This window comes from Dama dama, chromosome 16 (genome assembly GCF_033118175.1).
Source record: "Dama dama isolate Ldn47 chromosome 16, ASM3311817v1, whole genome shotgun sequence".
Classification (NCBI taxonomy): Eukaryota; Metazoa; Chordata; class Mammalia; order Artiodactyla; family Cervidae; genus Dama; species Dama dama.
This window is the reverse complement of record NC_083696.1, coordinates 40,848,260-40,867,219: the sequence shown is the minus strand read 5'-3', so window position 1 is coordinate 40,867,219 and position 18,960 is coordinate 40,848,260. Positions and strand designations below refer to the sequence as shown.

Below are 18,960 nucleotides of genomic sequence, written 5' to 3'. Positions count from 1 at the left end.
CCTTGTGGGGAAAATCCTCTAGTGGAGGGCATGGCAACCCATTCCAGTATTCTTGCCTGGAGAATCCCATGGACAGAGGAGCCTGGTGGGCGACAGCCCATAGGGTCACACAAAGTTGGACATGACTGAAATGACTTAGTAAGCCCACAGGGGGAAAAGGGTTAAGAAACACATTCCCCAAACAATCACAGCCCCAGAACATTCCCCCAGCACAGACTCAGGCCAGAAGGAACTATAGTCAGGGAACAGAGGCCCCAGGGAGCCAGAGCAGGGCTGGAGAGAGGCCGGAGCTTTTGAGCAGAAGGAAGCAGGATCATTAAGCTAGGGCCCAGGAGGACAAGAGCAGCGGCCTCTCCCTCAACCTGCCGTGGCCCGGCCCTGGCTCAGCTCCCCCTGCTGAGATGGAGGGCTGGGTCTTGTGTGGACCCATAAGACCCAGCCTGCTGTTCCCAGAACATCACAGCTGGAGGTGATGTGTGGATCCACTACCAGCACCACTCACTTTCCTGATCGGACTGTAAGACCCAGACGGGGACTGTGACTTTGCAAACATCATACAGTTTTGTCTTAATCTCAGAGTCAATACCAGTAACCAGATCTCCTCACTCCTGATGCAGTGGGGCCCAGAGGTGAACAATGGTTTGATGATACAGATTCTCAATGGATGTAGATTTCAGCACCCCACAACCCAGAAGGTACAGTTTCTAACTGTGAAGCAGGGACCATACCTGAGCTTGTCAACTGGACCCTGTATGGTTTTTTTCACATGATCTAGTAGGAAGAATTCAGACCTAGCTCCTAGATCTCTTGGGAACATCTGCCCAGAATCTTCACCTGTAGAAGAAGAAGAGCATCCCCCAGCAGTCTTCTTCAAGCTTTTGGGACAGAAGAGCTCCTTTTCACAATTTTACAATGCAGCAGATCCGCTCAACAGCCTGGTGGAGAGTAGGGGCATTAACCCCATTGTACAGATGGGAAAACAGAGACTCAGCCAAGTTATGAGGTTGACATATGGTCTAACACAGAAAGGCAGTGCTGGGGCTGAAGCTATGCCTTTGGTCCTTTTTAAAAATTCTTACCAATATTTAAATTTTATTTTTCTATTTGTTCTCTTGACATATGTCTTTTTCTATAAGAATAGTAAATTCTCAGTGCTTATAATACTCTAAAATATCTGAAAGTTCAAGTTGTTAATAAGTAATTTTTCCTTCAAAATTTTTTGGCATTTTTTTTTCTTTATTGGAGTGCCTTTGGTCTTTTGGCTGAGAGATCTGAGCTCTTCCAAGAGCAGCAAAGGAGAAGCAGGTGGGCGGACTGATGGGGGGAAGGCAGAGGTCTGTCCATGCTTGGAATTGTGGAAGTGTGTTAGTCGCTCAGTAGTGTCCAAATCTTTTGCTACCCCATGAACTGTAGCCTGCCAGGCTCCTCTATCCATGGGATTCTCCAGTCAAGAATATTGGAGTGGGTTGCCATGCCTTCTTCCAGGGGACCTTACCAACCCAGGGATTGAACCTGAGTCTCCCACATTGCAGGCACATTCTTTACCATCTACACCACCAGAGAAGCCCCTGGAATTGTAGAAGAAGAACTCTGAGCATCAGAAGAAAGAGGGCATGGGGTGGCCTTGACTCCCAGCTGACCATCTCAGGCCCTGGGCTGAGAAACAGCTGAGGAGGAGAGTAGAAAGGATGCTCTGCATGGACCAAGAAGAATCTGAAGATGGAGTTCCCATCCTAACCCCTCCCCAAGCCCCAGAAAATTCTGCCCTGTAGGAAGAAGCAACCAGAATGTAACACAGGGAAGTGTCATCTGGGTTGGACAACCTCCACCAAGCCAGCTGGGCCCGCTCCAGATATGCCAAGCTGCTGTGTTGTTTTCTGGGGCCTGTGGGCCACCGGGATGTTCTCTTTCTCCTTCGGGAAAAGGACAAGAGAGTGAGCAGGCCTATAGGCCACCAGGTGAACATCCCAGGTAGATCCACTCCACCTAGAGCCCAGTGGGATAATTCACAAGAGAATTTAGCACACTTGACAGGTAGTTAAGTTCCTGTTGACTTTGGGGCTTCATTATTATTGTGGGGTCTGGAGAGGATGCTCTAAGTTCCCCCAGAAAGCTTCCCTCACCCCACCCCCACCTCTCCCACCTCCCACGGGACTCTGATTTAGATGCCTTCCTATCAGGTATTACCATCACATGATATGTGTGCTAAGACGCTTCAGTCATGTCTGACTCTGCGAGCCTATAGACTAGCCCACCAGGCTCCTCTGTCCATGGGATTTTCTAGGCAAGAATGCTGGAGTGGGTTGCCATGCCCTCCTCCAGGGGATTGAGCCCATGTCTTTTATGTCTTCTGCATTGGCAGGCAGGTTCTTTACCACGAATGCCACCTGTAAAGCACACGTGAAAAGAGGCCCAATTTACGGAAATGCTCTGTTTACATGGCTGCCTTTCCCTTGATAGAATGGAAGATCCTCGAGGGCAGAAACTTTGTCCTGTGCTTGTTTGTCTTTGCACTGCTGCTGCCCCTCCCCTCCGATGGGCATCACTGGATCTGCTTTGATACGGTTTCACTAAATTAATGGATAAATTAATTAGATGCAAAGAAGCTCTGGATGATGCCAAGTTGCCACAGAAAGACGGAGATTGATGGGAGCTTTTGGAAAGACATGAAGTGGAAGACCCAAAAAAAGGCAAGGGAAGACATTTTTTCTTCTCCAGAATGAAACTGCTCAGATGAGTGTACAGAAATGATGCTCCAAGATTTGCAAAAATCCAGGGAAATGGAGCTTGTAGCCAGGAAGACTGCACATGAAGTGATTTCAGGAATGTTCCATCTTACAAGATGAGGGCTGAGAAGGGATGAGAATATGACCCTCTTGGAGAAAAGCGGCCATCCACCAGCTCTTTGCCAAGGCAGGAAACATGGCCAATCCAGCCACAGATGAAGGAGGCGGCTGCCTTTGCAGCAGTTCCTCAGAGATGAGGCCAAGGGAAATTCCCATTCTGAGGCTGGACAGCAGGAAGAGTCATCCATCTTATTAGGGACTTGGCATCCAGGCAAAGGGCAACAGGAGGAGAAAGGGTTTTCAGGCTGTGGTTCTCAAAGGAGGCAGCTCTGTCTCTCCTTGGACAATCCGGAGTCTAGGAATCATCAGTGGCCTCTGAGAGGATGTGGAAGAAGGGTAAGGAAGACTGCAGTAAGGGGGTGAGGAGGCCAAGCAGAGGAAGGGGGTTGAAGGGTGAAAGGACAGGTAGCATGGGGAGAGAGAGGGGGCCCCAGGCACAGGCCAGTGTTCTCCCCAGAGGCTTGGTGGGGACGGGGCTCTCTCTGACCATCAGTCTTCAGAACGAGTTTGCTTTCTCTGTGATCTGGTCCCCACACTACCTCTCTGACTTCTTTCTATGGCTGACTCCTTCCCTGGCTTCTTTCCAGTCACTCTGGCTCCATGTGATTCCTTTAATACTCCAAGAATACCATCATCAGGACGTTTACATTTGCCATCCCATCTGCCCGGAGAGCTGTGTGGCCAGCTCCATCATTTCCTGCATCTGTGCACAAAGGCCCCTTCCCTGTTTGGTTGTCCTGGACCACCCTATAGTATATTTTTAAAAATATATTTATTTATTTTTGGCTATGTCAAGTCTTAGTTGCAGCTTGAGGAATCTTTCATTGTTGCATGCAGTCTCTCTAGTTGTGGAGCGAGGGCTCAGTAAGCCCCATGTGGCATGTGGGGTCTTAGTTCCCCAACCAGGGATCTCCTGCATTGAAAGGCAGATTCTTTACTACTGGACCACCAGGGAAGTCCTGCACCCTAAATAGTATTGTAATCAGCTCCCCAACATTTGTCCTTCTTCTTACTCTTATCTGTGACACATATCACAATCTGACGCAACATGTTTGTGTCAAAAACTTGTTTGTTTGTTTTTTACCTGCTTCTTCCCTGGAGAAGAGAATCTTTGAAAATAGAGGGACTTTTTCTTTCATTCACAGCTATATCCTTCCACAAGTATTTATTAAATAAGTGAAGCAATTAGCACCCTTTTATGGGACCATCTGCTGAGAGTCTGGATCTGAAATCCTGACTCTGCCTTTACTGGATATATATGACCTTGGACAAATCATGACCTCCTCCACACTTCAAAAGGAGTGTGTTAGACTAGCCTCTCAAAGTCCCTTTGTTGTTTAGTCGATAAGTCATGTCCAACCCCATGGACAGTAGCCCGCCATGTTCCTCTGTCCATGGGATTTCTCAGGTGAGAATCATGGAGCAGGTTGCCATTTCTTTCTCCAGTCGCTTATGACTCTACAAACCTAGGGGAACCCGCCCAGGGGGGTGGGGTGAGATAAAGGCCCTGGCAACCCTGATTCTCTCAAGAACATCACTGTCATTAAAGCCCTGGATGTTTTGTCTGTTCCCAAACTAGGGTGGGGCAGGGGCAGCACCAACAGCCCCGGGGCTGGAAGCTGAGAACTGGCCAGAAGGCTGAGGTCAAGGACTGACGACTAGGAACAAGTCTCAGATCCAGGCTGAGGGACAGTCAGGGAAGAGCTGGGGCTGCTGCCTTTTATTTAAATCCCTGATAAGGATCAGGAAGCAGGCAACAACCTGATGACACATTAATTAACTTTGCAGATGATACTGGATCAGGAAGGTGTTACATCCACCCATCTAAGTGAGAGAGACAAAAGGACCAGGGAAAGGGTCAGGAACCAGGGCAGGAAATGGCAACAATGAGCAACAACTGCAGCCAAGAGGGGACAGGACTCGTGTCCTCTGGGTGGGTTGGGGGGTGGGGCGGAGAGGACCCATTTTCAGAATGCAGATGTCCAGTGGATGGCTGGGGTCGGGAGTGGCTCCGAGGACTGCGCGTTCCTCTGGCTGTGTTTGGATCCATGCACCGATCCCTGGTGGAGCCAGATGCCTCTTTCTCGCATCTGGATTTGGAGGATGGGGAAAGAGGGCGGGGCAAGGAGCAAGCAAGATAAGTAGCATTTATGTTGCACCCACACTGAGTCAGGCATCATACACATCACCTCACTTGAACCCCACAACAGTAATGATCAGACAGGAGGAAAGCGATGTCCAGAGAGACCAAGAAACGCGTTGACAGTCACAATGCAAGAAAGTGGCAGAGCTGGGTTCAGATCAAGGATGGATGAGGACTCCAAAACAAGTTAAGGGCCCCAAGGGCACAGCTGGAGTAGCTGCTGGGTTATCAAACTGCCTCTCAATTTTCAGGACGGAGATCTGAGTAACAAGTGCCCCCAAGTAAGCTTTCCTTAGCACCTGAGGGTCATACAGGAGCAGGAAAATTTTCTTTCCTGCTCAGAGGGCCTGACCTTCCGAAGCAGTAGGGAAAAGGGAACAAGGAAGAACGGAAGACTTTTAGGTGCCTGGACCACCTGGATGGGCAAGGTGCTCAGGAGTAAAAGCGCCAGAGCTCTTGCAGCCTGTTGTTGAGAAGAAGCCAACGTTCCTGGAGGCCCAGTTCTGTTCTTGTCACTAATCTCTCTCCCTTTCGTGGAGACAGGGACCTGATGACTTCTGGGTAAGTGGTCAACCCCTGAGGTGGACCAGAACGCAGGTCTGCAGATAAGGGTAACTTCCCTCATGGAGGATTGGGCTGTCCCCAGCCTCGGCAGTGTCAGACATTTCTTCTCCTGCAGGGAGCTGAGAAATGGAAGCATTCTTGAGCCTCTCACTAGAAACCCAGGGGGTGACCCCAGAGGGGACTCAAGTCTGTTGTTGGCTGGATCAGAAAAGAGCACCGGCTTCTGGCTGGGTGTGATACCACTTGTGAACAGTCCAAGGTGAAGATGACGGCAGGTCCTGGGTAGGCCTCATGGGAGACCACTTGGAGGGCTAGTGATCATGCTCCAAACAAACAAGAGAATATAACTGGAGTAATGATGGCATTAGAGGGCTATAGAGTCTTGAAGACACCTAGGAATGGATGAAGGAGGAGATCATAAGAGCAGGGTGGGGTGCCTGAGATCAAGTAATGACATTCCAAAAGCCCAGAGATTGTGTTTGTCCTTTGTCCAGAGACCTTGAGAGCACAGCAGGATCTCAGTAAGCCACCCCATATTCTGCTGAGTAGCCAGCACCATCTAGAACACTATATTCTCTTACTCTTGTTTGCCACTTTGTGGCCATGATCTGTTTACATTACCTCCTTAGTAAGATTGCTCAGAAACCTTGCTTCTTACCACCTGTATGTTTGTCAGAGAGGAAGACACAGTTTTTTCATGCCCATTAGGGGGCTGAGGAGCACTGTGTCCCTGGTGGCCTGCAGGGGTGGTGGTGGCAGGGAAGACCCCAATTCCAGAGCCCAGATGAAGGATGGGGATTGAGGATCCCATGCAGGAGGTTCAGAGCCTGCTCCCTTCCTGCCTGGGCATGATCCATTAGAGACTCTAGTGCAAACTGGGGAGAGCCCCACGGCACTGCCCCCAACCCTGTCCCCACCTCTGTTGTTGCAGGGGATAGTGAAAATGGCCACCATGGAAAATATTAGAGATGGCTGGCATGGATGGGAACTTTCCAGCAAAAGGAGCAGTGAAATTTCAAGAGCTAGGATGCTGGGAGAAGCTGATGTGGCCACACATGTTCCACGCCTCGTAGATGACAGAGGGGGAGTGATGGTGTGCCCTCAGCGCTGTCCCGGGTACTGCTGGGACCAAAGGGCTCCAAGGGTCACTCAGATCTATCCCCTTCTTCTGGGGAGTGCACTCCTCCCCACACAAAGAGCGGGTGTGCTAAAAGGAGCCACTAGGGATAGATTTAGGATTACGACCTATTTTTAAAACCCCATGGCACCTTTTAGAAAGTCATTTTCCCCTAGTTGTTAAGATTTTTGCCAGTATGATTTCTAGTCTTTGGAATACACAGAGGCCTCCTACTTTCCCCAGGTTTATTGTTCCAGGACACAAGGGGAGCCAATGAAGGCCAGGAAAAGGCAGCTCACAACCCCTCACCTACAGCAAGCAAATTCTGGACTAGCAAAAGGGGATCAGAAATGAGTGGCCACACGTTATTGCCTACACTCACCAGAATCCACCTTCCTACTCCTTTTTATACACTTGTGAATAATATAGACACACACACACTCAGTCACTCACTCACCACCACCACCAAATAAAAATATAAGCTATTCCCTGCCCCCGGTTCTCACAAAGTATCGCCTCATTTGTACCCAATCCCAGTTCACTAAGTACAATTTTGTAGAGTCATTACTTTCAGTATGCCACTCCAAGGGGTATGTATGTGTGTTGGGGGCATCCTTTCATTCACCCCCAAGCAACTTAGGGGTTTCCACACTCCCGGGCCTCTTCTTGGCAAAGCCTCCATGGATTGCTTCTCATGATAGCCCCATCCAGAACTTTCCTCTCCCCTACCCTCACTTCACCCTTGAGTTTCAGGGTTGAATCTCCTCTCCCCACATTTACAAAACTCAGGCAGGTTGGGTTGGTGATGTGATGCTATCTGGGGCAGCCTTATCTAGCAACAAAGTGTGAATCAGAGATTACACCACAGAGGGCTGGTGCCAGCCAGGCGGGCTGCCATATTGCCAAGTAACCCAGTGGTTGAACCAGGTTGGGTTGAGTAACACGCACCAATGGCAAGCGAGTTTATTAATCAAGCCGCGTGGTACACTGTTGACGAAAGTGTCCCTGTGAACGCCGGGTCTGACTGGAGAAGGCGCAAGTAGGGCTGTGTGCTAACTGTGAAGAAACGCAGTGACCTCTCTTCCACTGATAATGTTCACTTGAAAAACACATGGGAATCTGAAAGGATTCATCCAGTTTAGCAAGGAGATGGACTATATTCTCCATCACTAGGACTTGTCAGCCATCTTGGATTCCTTGTGTTAAAAAAGGATACCGCCTTACAGCTGTACACAGAGTTGCAGCTTGGAAGTTTCCAAGTTTCATGAGGCCAGAGAAGGGAATTCAAGATGGCAGCCAGTGACCTAGAACTGTGTGGGTGAGAACATGAGAGATTGCGTACTGCATTCTCTTTACTGATCTCTCACATCAAAAACATTCTTTTCTAAGCCACAGCCCACCTCCTCCACCCAGGTCTGCTCTCAACCAGAAATACCACCCATGTTTTTCACTCTGATGGGCCTGCATGGAGGGCAGGGGGCATGATAGAACGGTTTCCGAGCAGGGACATCACAATGACATTCTGTCACTGGACGGCTGGCCCGGTTGGCACCTCAGGTGGTGAGGCGCTGTTCCCAAGTCACAGTGTCATGGTACACTGACACAGCTCTGTATTGTACATCAAGCTCCTACATGTTGCTGAGGCAGGTAAGATACAAAACGCATGGCTAAGAAACCCGAGTGAGTGTTTCAGGGGGCAGGCAGGAAAGGGAGAGACTGATCTGTCCAGACTATTCTGTAACAAGCCTCCCAAGGATAAAGGATTCTATAAACGAGGGAATGCAAGATGGAGCAGGATGGAGATGTGAACACAGGGTGGAAGTGGAGCTTACGTGTCTCTGCAAGAGAAGTGGCGAAAGCTCTGGGGTTGGCAAAGTCGGTTAAGGTAAAGCAAGGTTCCAGAGAAGCAAGCTCAGACGGCAGGGAAAGCATTACTCCTATGGGAGACAGAAATTGTAAGATGGGAGGGATTACTGTTATAGAAAACATTCCCTGTATTTCTCCAAATTCCGGGGTTCTTTCTCTTCTAAGCATTGGATCCTTGGGTAGATAGACCTTTTCCAGGTCGCTATGAATAGTGGGACCGGGAGAACCCTGTCCAAGTAGGACTGAGTTGTAGAGCTTTTAGATCTGATTTTTCCCAATTATCTGACCACAAGAAGAGCTCTCCCTCTCTCTAGTGATCTTGCCAACCCTGAAGAACCGCTCTTAAATCTCTATCTGCTTTTCAGTTGCTTTAAAAGCTCCAACTAGAGCATGACTGAGTGTGGCTGCAGAGACACTCACCCCCCAACCCTGGGTCCTGCTCTGGTGCTCACTGTAACCACCAGAGAAGTAGATCCTAAACCAGGAGCTCCCCTCCCTTCTACCCTCAGATACCCATTGGAAGCCAGAGAAAAAGAGTCCAGCCCAGACTCCCATGAGCTTATCTAATCTGTTCGTCTAATCTCTCTGGCAGTTTGAGGCTCTCAGAAGGGTGGAGGAGAAACCTTAGAACCACAGTGGAATTCTCTGAGAACCACAGTAAACACTCAACATGGACCTGGAAACACCAGAACCCCACACAAAATTCTGACCACCTTCTAGTCACGCCAGACTCCCCCTTTCCAGAGTAAAGGGTCTCAGAGACAGAACCACAAAAACCAGGCAGAAGCACCACCTATCAAACCAACTACCAGCCAAAAACAAAACAAGACAAAAAAAGAAAAGAAAAGAAAAACAGGCCGAACCAAAACTTTATGCCATGAAAACAAGAAACAAAATAAGGAGATTTATAGGCCGGCTGATTGTCAGCAAACACAATATATTTACTGAATTAGCATTTGCTCACAGTGCAAATGGTACAACATGACACCATTTCAATCTTTCGGTTTTTAAAAATGCTGTTTCCATTAACTATATTATATTGGCATAACAATGTGACAAAGGAGCAAATGAAATGTTGGTGAAGAATTTCACCTTTTCACAATATCAAGCATATTTTTTTAACCTTAGTATAAGGTACTATAAATCCAAGAAATAAAAACATCCACAAAATATATTACATCTGGTTTGTCTTTTTCTAAGTACTCAACTTTATACAAAAGTCTTTCAAAAAATATCATCCCCCATAGGTTTTCCTGTTTAAAACCTGATTTTTTTTCTCTCAGTTCACATAAGTTAGAGTGCATTTTCTCTTTTTTTTTCTCTTAAAACATGCAGACATATAAAAAATCTGGATAGCACAACCTTTTGGCAACAAAGTCATTTTTCTCTTAGTTTAGCTTAAATGTCTGAGAACAGTTTTATTAAAACAAAGGAAAACTCAGAATTATCATGCAGTGACATGCATAGATCAGAAGGAGCAAGGAAAAAATATTAAAGGGTATCTGATTCCTCCTTCCAGCTTTGAAGTGACCAAAATTTTTGTTTTTTTTTTAAATAATCATCACATTATAAAAAGTATTCTGCAAAATACTGTCTCTGCAAAGAAAGATTTTACCCTTCAGCTGAAAAAATATGGGCCCTCCTGGAAAACTTCATCCACTTCTCTCTCCTTCTACAAAAAATCCAAGTACCTGGAAATCCAGAATCCTCTTGCTCTATGATTTTCCCCCCCCCCCCTTCACTAGATTCCTTTTAGTATTATTTATCCACCACCAAAAAAAACGGTGCTTTTTTCTTAAAAAAAAAAAAAAGTGGGAAACGCATAAAGTGACTTTAAAAACAGACATTCGGTAAACTCCAGACCTGTCTTCCTTCTCTCTGGGCAGCTTACTGACCCCAGGAGAAATAACGCTAACAGGGAACAGTACATTCAGGCAAGACTGCACTGGAAGCTGTGTCTCAGGCCAGCTTCCTTACTACTCCACATCCAAAGAGTTCCCCCTGTGTGGAGGAGGCTGGGGAGGAGGGGGTGCCTGAGAAGAGGTGAGGTAGGGCAGGGAGAAGGTGAGACTGGGGTATGGAAGAGATGTGCCTCATTCATCAACATGGATTAATGCAGACATCCCCATAACTTGAGGAAAATTTGGACACAGATGTGTGTCTATGTGTTTCTATGGATGCATATATACATACTCACATACACATACACACATAGGCAGATACAGTCTCATTGGTTACATTTTTTCATAAAAAATAAATCGTTTAAAGCTGTATATGCCTATAAGTTCTCTTTATTCCCGTGCACTGCACTGGATTGCCAAGTACCTTAGAGATTTAATTTTGCTAGAAATACATACTGTGTGCAGGTTATACATATTTGTGTATATATATATATGTGGGTGTGAACACACACATATTTATACACATACATACCTACACACATGCCATTTACCTAAATTTGAATTCTACCTGTTGTATGGACGATGCCAAAGGTGGAAAAAAAAAAAAAAAAAGGCTGCATTCCAATCAATGATGGGAAGAGAAATGGGTACGTGAGTGAGAGAAAACAAAAAGATGGCGAAATGGGGTGGCTGGTTGAGGCCTGCCTTTTTGGAAAAAAGATTTGGAAAGAGATGGGAAAAGGCTTAGAAGGGAAAGGCGGGGGAAGGCAGAGGACAAACTCAGAGACAGAGATTTTAAAAACTGGGGCTGAGGAAAACACATTTCTAAAAAGGCAGGTTCAAGGATGGCTGCTCCTTCTCCCCGCAGATCAAACTTCCCTGAGGCCTTGAGAGGGAAGCGCTCGGAAAAGGAGGGATTCTGAGGGGCCAAACCCTAAGCGGCGGTAGCTGCACCGCGGCGGCGGCATCCGAGGCATTTCTGTAAGAAACATTATTTCTGAGCAGATGGAAGACCGTCTCGTCCCGCCACGCGCAGGCCCCCAGCCCGGGACGTTTCCCTAGCGGCCCGGGGACCCGAAGTGGGGAAGAGTTTAGGGTGGACACAGCCCAGTTCAGCTCAAGAGTCTCACACACGCGCGCGCGCGCGCGCGCGCACACACACACACAGAAACACACACACGCACACATAACACATACACACACGCGAGCACGCACACTCGCGCGCATCCCCGCACGCAGGCGCGCGTGCGTGCGGCGGGCAGCAAGCTCTGCGCTTTGGTGCGCTCCTTACCCCCTCCCCCTCTCGGGTCTTCGAGGGGAATCGAGGGACACGTTGGGGGAACCTTGAGGTGCTTGGGTCCGGCGAGGCTTGGGCGGACCCCGCCTTCAGTCCCCGGCAGGTCCTTGGCCCGGCCCGGCGGCCCCTGGATCAAGACGATCCGAACTGAACAAAGCGGGCTAGACGCCACCTTTCCGCCCCCACGCCTCGGCTAAGGGGTGGGCATCGAGGGGAAGGCGCCTCTTGCCCTGGCCCCCGACCGTCGGCCGATGTGAAAGGGTGGAGACGGGGGACAGCGAAGGGAAACAAGGGGCCTTACGTCCATGGAGAGGCCAGGGCGCGGCCCCTGCGCCTCCGTAGCGAGCTTTTCGGCTGCGCATTCAGGCGAGCAGCCGGGAGACACTGAAAGGGAAAAGTGGGATCTGGGGGCCCGAGCCTCAGGCGCAGGTGGTGACCACAGGGGCCAGGGATACCGGGGCCGCCGAGGACGCAGAAGGCGCACCCCCCTTCTCCGCCTTCTTCTCCTTTTGCTTGAGGTGGATCTTGGCGTGGCGCTTGCGCTCGTCGCTGCGCGCAAACTTGCGCCCGCAGAACTCGCAGGCAAAGGGCTTCTCGCCCGTGTGCGTGCGGATGTGAGTGGTAAGGTGGTCGCTGCGGCTGAAGCTCCGCATGCAGATCCTGCACTGGAAGGGCTTGTGGCCCGTGTGGATGCGCAGATGCCGGGTCAGCTCGTCCGAGCGGCTGAAGCGGCGGTCGCAGCCCTCCGCCGGGCACGCGTGTGGCCGCTCGTGGAGCGGGGTCTTGCTAGGTCGGTTGGGGTACTTGCGAGGCCGTATGGGCTTGAGCGTGAGCGGCGGCTGGGGCAGGCTGCCAAAGCCCGGGTGGATCTGCTTGTCTTTGAATGCCTTGATGGTCTCCAGCGGGGTAATAGGGGGCGGGTTGACCCGGATGGGGTCCATGCCCTGGAAGGGCTTGTGCTCCGGCATGGAGCCCATGTCGTTGGGGTGGTGGTATAGATTGTAGTCGGGAATCATGGGGAAGAGGTTGCTGTCCAAGGCTGGTTTGGCCGACTGGTAATCCTGGGGGGAATAGGCGAGCCCGGGGTTGCCCTGGGGGTCATGGAAAGACACAGGCTCCGAGTAGAGATCACTGCAGTTAGAATAGGGGGGCAGCGCCGGATACATGGCCTCCACGTCCCCCTGCGGCGGCTGCACCATGCTGGCCGTGGAGGTCTGCGTGCTGAGTGCCCCAGAGGCCGGGGGCACCCCCAAAATGCCGGCGCTCATGAGGCTAATGATGTTGTCCTGGCACCAGTTGGAAGGGGAGTCGAAGGCGAACTTTCCCAAGTAGGTCACGGTCTTGTTGCCGGGGGCTGGCTGGAAGGAGCCCGAATATGAGAGTTCCGGGTTGGGCTTCTCGTTGGTCAGACCGATGTCCATCACATTCTCTGCGGAGAGCGGGGGAGAGAGGGGAGGGGTGAGTGAAGCCGAGTCGGCTCCCGGGCCGGGGCGCCCAGGTCCTTGCCCAGGTGTGGAGGGTGCGGCCGCAAGGAGTGCGCAGCGGATGGGATAAGAGGAAAGAGAGCTGCGCCCAGCGCAAAGCGGGCGGTGCCGCGCTCCCGGGCGCAACCTGGATACAGCAAAATACTACGGATCGGGGTGTGGAGTGGCTGCGGCACACACACCGCACACGCCGTACACACATACTCCCGTAACACACACACACAGGCGCGAGAGCGAGAAGCATTGTTGTTATTCCCGAGGTGGGGCGGGCAGGTAGCTGCAGCTACAGGTAGTTTCAGACCCGGAGCGCGCCGGGCTCTCGCTCTCCAGCGCACACAACTCGGCCCTCTTCCCCTAGCCCTGTCCGCGCCGGACCCCGCGCCCTTCCCGCCCCGACGAAGCCCCCTGTGCGCACCGCGCCCGGGTAGCTGACCCGGAGCGCTCCGTCGCTTTGTCCTCGGCGCGTAGAGGGGTGCTGCCCGCAAAGGGAGCTCTCCCGCCGCCTACCCTAGCCCCAGCCTCCTCCGGGCCTAAAGGAGCTTTCGGCTCCTGCTGGAGGGGGAAAGCCCAGCCTCAGCTTGGCGAGAGTGGAGGGCGGCGGAAAACCGGCCGGTGTCTCCACGGCGGGAGTGGCCGCTGTTCCCAAGCTCCTCGGTCCGTGGATCGCCCCCCGTGGCAGCCCCCGGGCGGGTGGATCCCCACCTTCTCCCCTCCCCGCCGTCCCCACACCCGCACGGCTTTGCTGAACGCCCTGGAAAGGCAGCGTCGCAGTACCTCTCCCACCGCGGGGACTCCACGCCGCACATGGCTCCATCCCGGGTGGGAGGCTGAGGGAGTAAGGGGGGAGAGCGCGGGTGAAAAGGGACGTTGGGCTCCTCCCGGGAAAGGGGGCGACGGCACTACGCCTTGCGCGCAGCCCGGCGATCGCGCCCCCTAAGTGGAGAACCCCAGAGCCGCTCGCACCTACCTCCCTTCGGTCGGCGGCTGCCCCCACCCGGAAGAATCGAAGCCTCTACCGTGGCGTCGCCAACCGAGCCTTCCCGATCGGGGAGGGCGGGAGGAGTGGGTGGGAAAAGCAACTCGCCCCCCGGAAAATTCCCAGCGCGCGGCCACCCCCCCCCCATCTCTCTATCCATCCATCCATCTATCCATCCGTAGCTAGCTCGTTCCCTCCTCCTCTTCCTCTCTCCCTTTCCTTCCTCGCTGCCTCGCCGCCTCCCCGCCGCCCTTACCTGTAGCCATCTGATTGTAATGGGCTACCGAGTCGCTGCTGCCAGAAAAGAGGTTGAGCGCGCTGGGGATCTCCTCGGGGTACAGATTGTCAGGCAGTTGGTTTAGCAAACTGCTCATGGTCACCGGCAGCTTCTCGGCGAGTTTGCCGGTCATAGCACTCCCGAGCTGCCGCCGCCGCCGCCGCCGCCGCTCGCTCCTAACGCAGCTTCCAGGCAAGCGGCATCAGAGAGGCGATCGGTGGTGCAGGGGAAAAGCATGCGAGAGGGAAAGTTCGGGGGGAGGGGGGAGGGAAGAGGGGAAGGGGTGGGCTTGGGGAGGGGACCTTCTCGTTTTTGAGGAGTGGGTGGGGGAGAGGGCAAAGGGTGGGTAATCCTCTTGGATGCCTCAGCTGGCGCCGTGGTAAGAGGCTGGGTCGTGGTGGTGGTGGTGGGGGGGCGTGTGCGCGAGGTGGGTGGGGGCTGGGTTGGGGTGGGGTGGGGAGACCTCGGTCCAAGGGGGTCGCACGCGGCCTCAGTATTGATATCACCAACAGACGCGCGCCCGCGGCCCCCCCGCCCCCCGATCCGCCACCGCCACCGCCGCCACTGTCTCTGCCAGCCGCCTCTGCCGCTGCCGCTGCCGCTGCTACCGCCAGCACCAGCCCCGCCGCTTCCTAGCAAGCTCACTGCTGCCCAAAAGCTCCCAGCCAGGGAACTCCACCAGCCTATTTATCTGAGCCCCGGGAAAGCTCCGTGACGTAGCTGCCCATATATGGACAGACAAAGCCCAGCCGAAGGGGCGAGACGTCACAATGGAAGCTCCTCACAATGGAACATTAGAAAGCAGGAAGCGGGCCGCAGCCAACGTGCGGCGCCCGCACCGCTCGCGGATCTTAAAAAAAAGAGAGAGAAATAGAAGAGAAGAAGAAAAGAAAATTCGAGAGGCGAGAGGAAAGAGGGATGTAACTGAAAGTGAAGCGTAAAGCGCGCAGCGCGGGGTCGAAAGAGCAAGAGCCTCCTGTGTGTTTATTTGGTGTCGGCACTCGGAGAGAGCGCGCTTATAGGATCGCAGGGCGGGGCGGGGGGCAGTGAGGCGGGGTGGTTTGCAAGTGGCCTCCGACACTTTCCCCCCAACTGGAAGAAAAACGATTGAAAACACACGGCGGGGGTCCCTTTGCAGCCTGGGAACTTCTGGGGAACCCGGAAGGTGTGCGCTCCGACCCTGCCCCCGCGCCGCTCCTCTCCTGTCCAGGACTCCTCTCGCCTGGGACTGGGACAAAGTCCCTCTGAGGAGGATTCCAGCGGGTGAGGGGTCTCCAGTCCAGCACCTCGGGAACGTTTGTGCCGCCCTCCCTCGGGTTTGCCGCCCACATTCCTGCTGCTCCCTGGGCCCCTGACCCTGAGTTGACACCAGGCTGAGTGCAGTCTTGGGGAGATTGATAGTTGCAGAGCGGCTGCGTTGGAGGCGAGAACCCCGCACCTCAGGAGGTCGAGGGTGTGCAATTTTGGTGGTGAAGGAGTGAAGTCGAGGGGACAGGAAACATGTGCACCAAACCCTCCAAGAATCCCCTAATGGTTCCAAAGCACCCCTTTGACCACGGGATGGCAGGAGGGCCCAGCAGGCCCGACGCAGTCACTGTGTAGTGCTTCCTGCGAAGGGCGCGCCACCGAGTTGCCGCAGGAGTTTGCCGAACTCACAGTCTCGGAGCCACCGCGGCGACCTCCCCTGGTCTCTGCCCTCCCCCTCGCCTTCCACGGGGCTGTCCCCGTGGCTGAGTGCCGGGTGCCCTGCAGTCAAGGGCCGCCTGTTAGCCGACCCCGAGCGCTGTCAACTCCCAGGGGAGGCAGAGATCCCGGGGGCGGCTGATACGTTCCCCGAGGCCTGTTCCCGGAGCGCGCGCGCGGCCGGGCCGCAGGAGAGGGGGAGGAGAGGAGAGGAGCGTGGGGGAACGACCCCAGATCACACCGGCTCGGCGTAGGAGGATTCCCTCCTCGGTGGCCGTGTGGGCGCGGTGGATCCCGCGGTCCCTGGCCCTGGAGCCGGGGTTGGGGGAACGTGCATTTCTCAGGGGGAGTGGGAGTGTTGACAAGGAGGAGGAGAGGATCCCCGGGCCTCACTCCGTAGGAGGGCCAAGCGGGCCGGGGACGTGTGGGAGGAACTCCCAAGCTGCTGCTCGTCGTGGGGGTGGATGACAACCTCGCTCTCCTCCCCTCCACTTCACTCGATGGAGAGCTAGGGGTGGGAGGGCCCGGCCTCCCCCGGATCTCCTCTGGTGCTTAGGAAAGGAGGGATTCCCGCCGCCCGCGGGCCCCCTCTCCCCCGCCCTTGCTGCCGCTCCCGCCAGGCTCCCCGCACCTATCCTGGGGAGGTTCTGCGCCCCCGGGCTCTCCTCCGCCCGCGCGGCGCGGGGAGAGAGCGCTCTGCAGCGGTCCCCGGCTCCGGCCGGAATCAGGGCATTCAGCGCCTCCCGCCCCCGGCTCCCTCCCAAGGCGGTGGGGCGGGGGGGCGGGGGCGATTGGCCAGCCCGGGGGCGTGGGCGGCAGTGTGAGCCGGGCTGGGCGCGGGAGGGGCCTTGGCGGCTGCCGGGAGGGTCGCGGGGCGGCGGGCCAAGCCGGGAAGAGCCATACAAGGAGCGGATCCGGTGACGCGCCGGCCGCGCCCCTTCTCCTTCTCGATTTGGCTGCAGATTCCGGTCCCCAGATTTGCATATTTTGGCATCCAGTGGAAAAGGAAAGAAGAACGGAACCCGCAGCCTTTAAAGGAACCACACAGGCTGTAGCGTCACCTAGGGAGGCGGTCTGGGGGGCGTGAAAAATTAGCCAGCGGCTCCGGCCTCTGGCCGCGGAGCCTGGCAGCTGGGGCGAGACCGGGAGAGGCGGGGAGCAGCGACCCCCGGCGAGCATCGGCCGCTCCAGTCCCGGCCGTGGCCTCTCCGCGGCGCTTTCTGCTGCGCGTGCACCCGGAGGTGGAGAGGGGTTCTGTGGATTCCTGTCGGGGCCAAGAGACGCCGCGAGGTTCGCGGCCTTCAGGCGAGCCGCAGACACCAGCGGTGCCTGCAGTGCCCATGTTTCCCCGCGCGAGGCACAGCTCAGCCCGCGGGGGTGGCGGGGGGGAAGTGCGAGCGCTCCCGGCCGCCCAGCTCAACTCGGGAGGCCCCTACTATGATGCACCCCCACCATCGCTGAGACCCGGGAGAGGAAGGAGATTGAGGAGCTGGAAACCCCGGGTCTGTTTGATAGGCACCCACATTAGGAAAGGCAGAGGCCGGTGGGAGAATCTGGGATTCTTGAAAGCTTCCGGGGCCCCAAAGACCATAGAGGCGTGTAGCCATTCCAGAGGTGGGCCGCAGACACTTTTAGGCCCACTGGACCTGTTGCATTCAAGGAGAACAAGTAGAGTTTGCAGGCCTGCTCCAGACCTGCTTGCTTGTTGGTGAGAATGGGTAGGAGTCTTTTTTTGGGGGTGGGGGCAAAATGCCTGTCCTCTTCTTCCTGCTTGTCCCTGACCTAGAATGGAAGCCTTCAATTCAATTAAATAAGTATTCATTAAAACTTTAGTGTGATCTTGGGCAAATTTCTGAATCTCTTTCTGGGTCTCAGTTTTCTTGTCTGTAAATTGGGATAATAATAGTAACTACCCCTTAAGAGGGGGTCCCCTAGTGGCTCATGGTAAAGAATCCACCTGTCAATGGAGGAGATGGGGGTTCTGTTCCCTGGCTTGGGAAGATGCCTTTGAGAAGAAAATGGCAACCCACTTCAGTATTCCTGTCCGGGAAATTCCATGGATGGAGGAGCCTGGTGGGCTACAGTCCATGGGGTCGCAAAAGGGTCAGGACTTAGCAACTGAGCAACAACAACAACAATCCCCTAGGAAGAACTAAATTAGATAGCGTCCTAGAATACTTGTGCTGGATCCCTCGCAGCACTCAGTAAATGGCAATTATTATTGGTAAACTCCATTTTCCCCCACCCTACCATATGACAGAAAAGCCTGTCCCCCTTGTGTATCTTAGGGGTGAGTGTAGTTGACCCAGGGAGTAAAAAGGGCCAGGTAGGAAACTCCATACCCTTCGTCACACATATCAGTGTGATCACATACAGGAAGGTTTTATTTGTGAGCTTTACATCATCACAGAGATGGTTAAGGAATGGTCCCCACTATGTGAGAACCCAGACAAGGATGGAGCCCTTGGTAGCTGGTGATGACATAAAGTAGGATGCCAAGCAGTCACTCAGTTGCTCTTTAACACTCTGGAGCATCCTTCTAGACATGTTATGGAGGATGGCTGTGGCTTCAGGGTGGAGTGGGGGATCCTGGAAGGATCCATGCTGGGGAAAGCCTGCCTCCACAAGCATAGGTCCTCACTGCCTGGCTGCTGGTCTGATTACAGCCCACACAAGTGTCCCTTGTCAATCTGGATGAAGGTGGCCAACAGAGGCCAGGGATCTATGGTGGGCAGGGGCAACCCTGCCTATTGGAGTTGGGGTGGGAGGTGTGGAGCGGCCCCTTAGAGACTAACAGCATTCTCCC

At 53.8% G+C, this 18,960-nt stretch overlaps 1 protein-coding gene across 3 annotated transcripts; it reads right to left on the bottom strand.

Moving 5' to 3' along the window:
• Nucleotides 1–9,453: 9,453 nt before the first annotated feature.
• EGR3 (early growth response 3) lies at nt 9,454–16,861 on the bottom strand. 3 transcript variants are annotated; one of them, XM_061163903.1, is made up of 3 exons: nt 14,451–14,569; nt 13,993–14,045; nt 9,454–13,163 (listed from the first exon to the last, which is right to left on the bottom strand). In XM_061163903.1, exons 2-3 carry the CDS (start codon nt 14,030–14,032, stop codon nt 12,154–12,156), a joined length of 1,050 nt encoding a protein of 349 aa, XP_061019886.1. In that variant the 5' UTR covers nt 14,033–14,045; nt 14,451–14,569; the 3' UTR covers nt 9,454–12,153. The 3 variants fall into 3 exon arrangements, with proteins under 3 accessions (XP_061019886.1, XP_061019887.1, XP_061019885.1); XM_061163904.1 differs by lacking the exons at nt 13,993–14,045; nt 14,451–14,569 and adding an exon at nt 16,786–16,861; XM_061163902.1 differs by lacking the exon at nt 13,993–14,045 and having other exon boundaries at nt 14,451–15,087.
• Between the last annotated feature and the right edge of the window lie 2,099 nt (nt 16,862–18,960).